The sequence below is a fragment of the Oncorhynchus keta genome, chromosome 35, assembly GCF_023373465.1.
Source record: "Oncorhynchus keta strain PuntledgeMale-10-30-2019 chromosome 35, Oket_V2, whole genome shotgun sequence".
NCBI classification, from domain to species: Eukaryota; Metazoa; Chordata; class Actinopteri; order Salmoniformes; family Salmonidae; genus Oncorhynchus; species Oncorhynchus keta.
Window position 1 is genome coordinate 28,744,995 of NC_068455.1, and position 9,297 is coordinate 28,754,291.

A 9,297-nucleotide genomic window follows, 5' to 3' on the forward strand; every position below is an offset into this window, starting at 1 on the left:
ACAAAGTGCAAGTGTGCCTTTAGGGTTATCTATTAACTATGGGCTAGGGTTACTCAAACTGGTCAAGTCTGTTATTTTGGTTTATTTAACAACTAAAGTATCCACTTTCAAAAGTGGAAATGATTAAACAATTCGCCATGGTTATAGATCAATTAAGCAAGATTCCATAGACTTCAGTAGGAGCAAATATAATTTTATTCATGGAAAGAAAAGTTTTAGATAGAGCAAAGGAATGAGCATGATGTAATAACATGGTGTTGTGGAGTATACAATTCCATGTAAGCACCATAATTGTTAGCGACATTGATCATTTTACTAAAAGTGTTTATCTACACTACTTCAAAAAAACAAATCAGTTTGTGAACCATGATGGTGGCCTGGGTGCTTAATAAAATAGCTGTGGCAAATCAGGTCAGCCCTTTAAAATAACCCACACTACATAATGCTGTTTATATAACATGTTTCTTTTCATGATGCACTAATACAGCTAATAATGAATTCACCTCACTACGGGGTACCAATCATTTAATTGTTTTTTTGTTATGGAAATGGTGACCTCTTACCAGACCCAAGTGAAAGAAGTCAAGAGACTCTGATGGTCTTTATCAAACCAGTGGTCCCATGTTGCACTCCAAAACTGAAGGCTGGAGGATTATCTTAGGTCATTCCTGGTTTCCTGTCTGTAACACACCTCACCATTGTGCCCATCTACCACACACACCTCGGCACAGTAGGCTCCATTAAGTCCCCTCCCAGAGGAAGATAACATGTGTAGGAATAACCCCCCACAAATTAGACAAAGAAGGCGCTAAAGTAGAAAGGCCATCACTGGCTTCAAATAACTTTTTAAAATTGTTGTTATTTTCTTCTCTACAACCTGTCAGCAAACTAGCCTTCTTCCTTGCTTGTTTTACTGTGGATATAGATACTTTTGTACCTGTTTCCTCCTGCATCTTCACAAGGTCCTTTGCTGTTGTTCTGGGATTGATTTGCACTTTTTGCACCAAAGTAGGTTAATCTCTAGGAGACAGAACACGTCTCCTTCCTGAGCGGTATGATGGCTGCGTGGTCCCATGGTGTTTATACTGGCATACTATTGTTTGTACTGATGAACGTGGTACCTTCAGGCGTTTGGAAATTGCTCCCAAGGATGAACCTGATTTGCGGAGGTCTACAATGTTTTTTTTTCTGAGGTCTTGGCTGATTTCTTTTGATTTTACCCTGATATCAAGCAAAGAGGCACAGAGTTTGAAGGTAGGCCTTGAAATACATCCACAGGTACACCCCCAATTGACTCAAATTATGTCAATTAGCCTATCAGAAGCTTCTAAAGCCGTGACATAATTTTCTGGAATTTTCCAAGCTGTTTGAAGGCAGTCAACTTAGTGTATGTCAACTTCTGACCCACTGTAATTGTGATACAGTGAATTATAAGTGAAAAATCTGTCTGTAAACAATTGTTGGAAAAAGTACTTGTGTCATGCACAAAGTAGATGTCTTAACTGACTTGCCAAAACTATAGTTTGTTAACTAGAAAATTGTGGAGTGGTTGAAAAATGAGTTTTAATGACTCCAACCTAAGTGTATGTAAACTTCAGACTTCAACTGTATATGCTTAATTTAGAGGTATTAAGGTAACTTTAGTTCTAGAATCGGCTTGCTATTTCGCAACAAAGCCTCCTTCACTCACGCTGCCAAGTATACCCTCGTAAAACTGACCATCCTACTGATCCTCGACTTCGGCGGTGTCATTTACAAAATAGCATTTTTGTTTGCGATCACAGTGCCATCCGCTTTGTCACCAAAACCCCATATATTACCCACCGCTGCGACCTGTATGCTCTCGTCGGTTGGCCCACGCTACATATTCGTCGCCAGACCCACTGGCTCCAGGTCATCTATAAGTCTTTGCTAGGTAATGCTAAACCTTATCTCAGCTCACTGGTCACCCTAACACCCACCCGTAGCACGCTCTCCAGCAAATATATCTCTCTGGTCATCCCCAAAGCGAACACCTCCTTTGGCCGCCTTTCCTTCCAGTTCTCTGCTGCCAATGACTGGATCGAATTGCAAAAATTGCTGAAGTTGGAGACCTATATCTCCCTCACTAACTTTAAGCATCAGCTGTCTGAGCAGCATATGATCGCTGCAGCTGTACACAGCCCATCTGTATATAGCCCTTCCAACTACCTGCCTCATCCCCATATTGTTTTTAATTACTTTTTTTTGCTTTTTTGCACACCAGTATTTCTACTTGCACATCATCACCTTCACATCTATTACTCTAGTGTTAATTTGCTAAATTGTAATTACTTTGCTACTATGGCCTATTTATTGCCTTACCTCCTTACTCCATTTGTACAAACTCTAGATTAGAGTAGATTTTTCTATTGTTATTGACTGTACTTTTGTTTATTCCATGTGTAACACTGTTGTTTTTTTGTCGCATTGCTTTGCTTTATCTTGGCCAGGTCGCAGTTGTAAATGAGAACTTGTTCTCAACTGGCCTACCTGATTAAATATAGGTGAAATTAAAAATAAATAATCGAACCCACAAATGCTGATGCTCCAGATACTAAACTAGTCTATGGAAGGCCAGATGTATTGCTTCTTTAATCAGAAAAACGGTTTTCAGCTGTGCTAACATAATTGCAAAAGGGTTTTCTAATGATCAATTTGCCTTTTAAAATCATGAACTTGGATTAGCTAACACAACGTGCCATTGGAACACAGGAGTGATGGTTGCTGATAATGGGCCTCTGTACACCTATGGAGATATTCCATTTAAAAAAATCAGCCGTTTCCAGCTACAATTGTTAATGTTGTAAATGACTATGTCTACACTGTATTTTTTTATCAATTTGATGTTCTTTTAATGGACAAAAAATGTGCTTTCTTTCAAAAACAAGGACATTTCTAAGTGACCACAAACCTTTGAACAGAGTGTATGTATTAGCTGGTTGGTTTAAAGTGAATAAGTGTGTTGTCATGTTTCTTCTCCCTGTCCTGTAGCTGTGCCATGGAGCTAGGAGAGTTGTGTGTGGTAGTGGGGCCTCCAACGGGGCTCCACCCCGGCTGAGAGGGAGGTGCTGTCCTCCATCCTATGTCAGGAGGAGCAGGAGGTCCAGACCTGCTCCCCAGCCATGGTGCAGACTGCCTGTGTTCAGAGATCCATTGTGCTCACACATTCCCGGAGGAAGACTGGCCAACAAGGGTCAGTGTTCCTTTTCAGTCTCCTCTATTTGAGTGACACACAGTACTCTCTGACAACACTACTATCATCTCTGTTTTTCGTTGAAAATAACACCCATACTAACATTGCAATATTATTTAAAGGCCCAGGGGCAGTCAAAAAAATAGATTTTCCTTTGTTTATATGCATTTTCACTAAGGTTGGAATAAAACTGTGAAGTTGTAAGAATGCTAATGCCCTTTTAATATAAGAGTTGTTTGAAAATGCAGCTGGAGATTTCAGCCTGTTTTGGTGGGATAGAGTTGTGGCCTGCCTGGTGACATCAACAGGTGGTATATTAGCTCATAGACCAATAAGAAAGAGAGTTCCAAAACACTGCCAATAACAGCTAGTTTTCAGTATTCCTCTCCCCACAGACTAATCCCAGACAGTCCTAATACAATTCTTCCTTGAGAAACTGCTCTTTTGCAAAGAAGCTATTTTTGTTTCTTTTTGACCATTTCAATTGGAAACAATCACAGAAAGGTACTTCATTGTTACACAAAATGATTCTATAATGAGATATTGTCTGCATTGGACCTTGATAGGACCTGAGGTGTTAAAGGATGTCCAGTTCGTATTCTTGTGTGTGACAGAGACCTCATACTCCCTCTTCATGTTAGTCACCATCATCCTGGTTCAATTATATGAAAAGATAATGTATGTATAGATATACAAGAAATGTCTGTACTGGTCAAATGCAAAAGTACATCATGAGAAATTTAACTTTTTTACTGTGGTGCTTGTAATCTGAGTACTTTTGAACATTTGCCCTTGGTGTGCATAATACTTTTATTTTGGCTGAAATTCCCTATTTTGCCAACCTGATACAGTCATTAGATGCTTTCTGTACACATAACTCATCTAACAAGTAAATAAGAGGACATCACTACTACTACATTAAGGTGTTTAAGACAAGGATGTACATTTTATGGGAGGGTACATGAAAAAGAGTCATCGCTATAATAATACAGTTGATATTTGTGCATCAAACTTTTCAGGAAAATGACATTTTGTGCATATATTGTATGGTTTTTATTTTTCCTAATTTGCGTTGCTTGACATTGTATGATAACAAGGCTGTCTGAATAAAGACGCTATTGTCTAGATGATGAGTTATTGTGCCCTCTGTGTCTGACTGGGAATAAGACCAGAAATGCTGTGATTGTTCATCAGTTTATGCTTACTCTTCAGTGTCTGAAAGGAGAATCGATCACTAAAAAAAGATATAACTTGAAAGTAATTATATCTTATCAACACCATCACGTCGTATGTCAGGTCATTGACTTGCACAATGACATCAACTCCCATTTTCCTATTATGCAGTGCCCTTAACTCATGTTTCCTGCAAGAATTACCTACATGTATAATACCCACTTTACTACTAAGCTCTAATAACTACTCTTCCTGGCAGCACTTGACTGTTGTAAGTATTTATGCAGCAGCTATAATACTGTTGATTGTTGCGCAGCACCTGTGCTGTCTAATACATCAGACTTGCTAATATGACTTTCCTTTCACTCTTTCATTCCACAGTGAGGGACCAGGCACAGAACCTATATAGTTCTGCTAAAGACTGAAATAAGGTAGCCTCTTTCATACCTCATCCAAGATCGCATATTGTGTTGATTGGTAGTGTCGTATCTGTCGTGCTCAGTAGTTGAAACTGAGCCTTAAGTAGTCTGGTGTGGCTATGGCTCTGTGCCCGTAATAGACTGTGTGTGTCCGCTGATTGATTGGAGGTGAGAGGTAAATGTGAAATCCCATTCAGACACAGATTAGGGGTAATCAGAGGCAGTGGGGGTCCTTAGCTCAATTCTGTTATTGCTTAGAAATCTCAATCTTGGTTGTCACTACTATGCATACAGACTTGCTGCACAGGTTCATCACATGTCATGGAAAGAAAATAAAGACATGGTGTTTTATTTTTTGAGTAGAGTAGGAAAATGGCACCAGTGATATTTATTTTAAGTACCAACACTTGTGTGCTTGGTCTTCATATTTCTCCTACAGAATGTGTCTTACCAGTCATTGTTTATCTTGTACTGAACAAAACCAACTAGCAACTATCAACAAAATCTTGGTAACTGTCTATGTTCCAAAATGATTTTGTATTTATAAGCTTATTTACTCTTTCCCTTTTAGGATTTCCATCTGTAGGCAATGTCTATCCCACAAACCCCTCTAACTCACATGGATCCTTCCCCTGTTGACATATTTGTAACATTTCTTGAAGGCTTGGTTATAATGAGTAAGACATGCTGAGTTGCATTGGTCTATAGCTGTAGAAAACTAGAGTGAATATTTGTAAAAGCCTAAGTGGGTATTTTATCAAGACTCGGCACACATTTAATTGCCATGTTTTTCTACAAGCTTGTCCCAATACAGTGGGAAATGGCCTGCATATTTTCATTTCGACCAATGTCCTTATTACATTCAGGCTGAGGCACATTTAAATGTAGTTAGGAACTTGAAGTGACTGACTGTTTGTTTTGTTTTATTTTATGTCTGTGCTATTTCAGTTAACACGTCTCTGGCTCTCTTGAAATAATTAAATGTTTGACCTAAAGGTATTTCTGTAGGCGATTGTCAATGAAGGGTTCACAAGTTGAAGGCGGAATAACACAGTTTGGCTTTCACTCCTTTTTAAATGAATTTGATTATGGGTATATGAAAAGGTAACAAGGTGATGATGGCATAGAATCCAAGACGCATTGATTCTGTTTCATATGCTCTTGCTAAACAATCTCTGCTATCCATTTCCATGTTATCTATTATAATCGTGTTCTGTACCAATCTGCTATGGGTTGTCTCAATTTTGCAAAAACATTTGCATACTGTCATATCACCTCGCCCAATCCCCCTGTAATGGCAGTCCTCCCTTTTACAACCATTGCTCGGTTTGCCACATTGTCCTATTCTGCCTCAATTCCATGTTTCTTTCAGGCAAGCTTTTATTGCCCGAGGCAGTTCCTGTTCTTTAGACAAACTTTTGATGTGTATTGCCTGGTCCCTCACCTTTTGAGGGCTCTGTGGAGTGGGCTATATAAGGTGTCTGAGCAGGTGTCAACTGGCCACAGGAATCTGTTTTGGGGGCAGGTTGTCTGGTCCATAGTAGGCTGTGGAGGGGACATCGATGTTGGGGTCGCCGTTGTTGGCTGTGTCAATCTGGTTGCACTTCCCCAAGCTCTTTATGATATTGAAGTTGGATCTGGCTGTCTCCACAAAGCTGTTCTCCAGGAGCCAGCCGTCGGACTCTGAGTCTGGGTCCCCCTGTCTCAGCACGTTCTCCAGGGATGTCTGGAGGTAACGCACCCCCGTCAGCACCGACAGCTACAACAACACACAAACATTACTGAGGGAATCCCTAGACCATGTAATATACTGATGACTGTAACTTTTGTTTATCATTTATAGTGGACCAGAGTAAAATATGTGGGTCCCAGAAGTAGCTGTAGGTTTGGGATGTGTATTTTGGGACAGCTCCATGTGACCCAGTAGAGGACAAAGGGTGAGTCCACACACAAAGCTGAGCATGGATAACCCGGAGCCAATGTCACAAAAGAGATTTGGTGTGGGATTAGGGAGCATGCAAAGTGAATGAACAATTATATGTATCACTCTAAGGGAGGATAACGTGCATGGGAGGTGGACCAGAAGCCCTGAAATGCAAGGACAAGGTGTCAGACAGAATACTGCAATGTAGATTGAGTTCTTTCTAATTAGTGGTTTGCTGAGTTTAAATAATGGGTTTGGTGTATGTCAGGTAAGTCTCAGGCACCATGTTTTACTTATATTCAAACCACATCAGTCTGTTTGTAAGAACACACCTATGCCTACCTCAAACAGCCAGATGATGAGGACGGTGAGGCCAATGGACTGCATGATGTGTGTGTAGTACTCCAGCAGGGCCTGGCGGCAGCCCTTCTTCCACAAGTTGAGCTCCTCTGTCTGGTATTCATAGTTGAAGTGGGCTGAGCTGTTGGTGATCTGGTGCTGGATGCAGGGCCGTGGTGAGTTAATGTTACAGCAGCTGAAGGGAACCCCGTCCATCAGGTATTTCCCTTCCACGTTACTCCTCAGCCGGCTAGAGACGGGGAGAGGGGAAAAGGGAGAGACCGAGACAGACGGCATCACTTGGGGCATCTAGAGCCTCAAATTCAAGAACCTTAAGGTCATAGTATACATGGGCACGGAGCTGAGCTCTGTCTGATCTGGCAGGTAGGGTATCACTATTCTAGTCTGTACTTACGCCACAACCTCCCTGCAGGACATGTCCAGGTAGCGGTTGCTGATCCACTGGATCTGGAACCAGTCTCTGAAGCCGAAGTTGCCGCAGCACTGGAACTGAATCTGCAGCAGGTCCACAGTGCGCTTCAGGAAGCAGCGGCCTGGTGTGTCCGTGTCCTTATAATAGCGCATGGCGTCCCGCAGACCCAGGTCCAGAGCCTCCTCTAGCTCCCCGCGCATGCCGTAGCACATGAGTGCCCCCACCAGGATGCAGAAGGTGAAGAAGAAGGTGCAGATGACGTAGGGCAGCATCAGCAGCTTCCAGCGCAGGAACTTAGTGGTGTCCGCACAGTCGTAGCAGATCTTCCCGCCCAGGAAATTTATGCCACAGGCGATGAGGCCTGTGGCAATGAGCATGTTGGGGACGTAGTGGAGGTCCCTTTCTGCCATAAGCTCCCAGCGCTTGTTGATCTCCACCTTTAGGAAGAGCCCCAGGCTAAACAGAATCAACCCCGTCACCACGGAAACCCAGTTGAGGATCCACAGCACCTGGGCAAGCTTGTCCCTGTTGGTCTTGGTGAATTTCACTTTCAGCACGGCCATCTTAAATATGTTTGTTTAGTTTTATCCAATGTCCTGGTAGGATGCTGGATGGGGGAGAGGATAGGGGAAGGTGTAAGAGGCACAATGGGCTGTGGATGGATAAAGGGAGGGGCCAGGGTTGTAGATGGAAGGTTTCTGCACACCCTCACATAAGCAGCTTAGCTCAGTGATTTATATTACATTTCTTGACTAGGGGTCTCCTGTTTATAAGTGTCGGCAGCCCTGCACCACACAGTATGATCAAACATAGTCATGAATATCTGAATCACTGCAGGAACACTTTCTCATACAGTAGCTGTTACACAAATATTAAAAATGACCAAATTGGATAATGCACATCTCTGGACTGTCACCTCTGCTGAACCCACTGTTAACACAATACTTAACTAATCTGAAGAAATAGAATGGAATAAACTAGAAATAGAATATAAAATTGAACAAAAAAATCATTAAACAGCAGCATTCAGTGGGGCCTACCTTATCTCAGCAGCATTCAGTGGGACCTACCTTATCTCAGCAGCATTCAGTGGGACCTACCTTATCTCAGCAGCATTCAGTGGGACCTACCTTATCTCAGCAGCATTCACAGTGTCCGTCTGATCTGGCTCCCATCTCTGTTTTAGGGTTTGTTTTGTTCTTCACTGACAGGCATCCTAAGACTTGGCCTGGAGAGAGGCGAGCCGTAGTGGCACAGAAGGAGTAGACAGACACCCGCCCGCAGCAGCATCAGAGTGAGTCCGCTGGCCAAGCCCCCTGACCCTCCTAATAATCCCCTCTAATCAGGCCTGTAGGATTTGGATGTACCTTCTGCCACCTGCACAAATCTGACTGCAGCACCACAAAGAGTTATTGGCCAAGGGTCGTGTGTATGTGTGTGTATGTGTGTGTGTGTGTGTGTGTGTATGTGTGTGCGTGTGTGCGTGCGTTTGACAGAGGGGCTGATATTGAATGAATGGACAAATACATTTCTTTTCTCAAAGACTAAATTACTAAAGTATGAATAGCCTATTCCATTTACACTAAACTGTGCTCTGCTATTCTTTCTTTGAAATGGAAGCTTCACTGAAGCAAAGGAAACAAGGTCACTTGTAAACTCATATAGTGACAGAGATGAAACAAAGGTAAGAAAAGTAGGGGTTTACAGGGGTGTGTATGTCTGTATGTATGTGTGTGCTTCTAGTATTGTGTCCAGTGAGCCCTCTTCTGGGTCTGTGAGTCTCCATCCCTGAAAC

General features: G+C 42.2%; 1 protein-coding gene across 1 annotated transcript; it reads right to left on the reverse strand.

The window, feature by feature from the left end:
* Nucleotides 1-3,948: 3,948 nt before the first annotated feature.
* LOC118368264 (photoreceptor outer segment membrane glycoprotein 2-like) lies at nucleotides 3,949-8,881 on the reverse strand. Its single transcript, XM_035752233.2, has 4 exons — nucleotides 8,633-8,881; nucleotides 7,485-8,109; nucleotides 7,073-7,319; nucleotides 3,949-6,565 (listed from the first exon to the last, which is right to left on the reverse strand). The coding sequence occupies exons 2-4, from the start codon at nucleotides 8,063-8,065 to the stop codon at nucleotides 6,299-6,301; spliced, it is 1,095 nt and encodes a 364-aa protein (XP_035608126.1). The 5' UTR covers nucleotides 8,066-8,109; nucleotides 8,633-8,881; the 3' UTR covers nucleotides 3,949-6,298.
* Nucleotides 8,882-9,297: the final 416 nt, after the last annotated feature.

Bases quoted from the DNA above. Each gene is read 5' to 3' on its own strand.
- LOC118368264 (XM_035752233.2), bottom strand. From the start codon at position 8,065: ATGGCCGTGCTGAAAGTGAAATTCACCAAGACCAACAGGGACAAGCTT. The intron at 7,320-7,484 runs GTAAGTACAGAC...CCCCGTCTCTAG, and splicing joins TCCTGCAGGGAGGTTGTGGC to CCGGCTGAGGAGTAACGTGG. The intron at 6,566-7,072 runs GTAGGCATAGGT...GTGTTGTTGTAG, and splicing joins TCATCATCTGGCTGTTTGAG to CTGTCGGTGCTGACGGGGGT.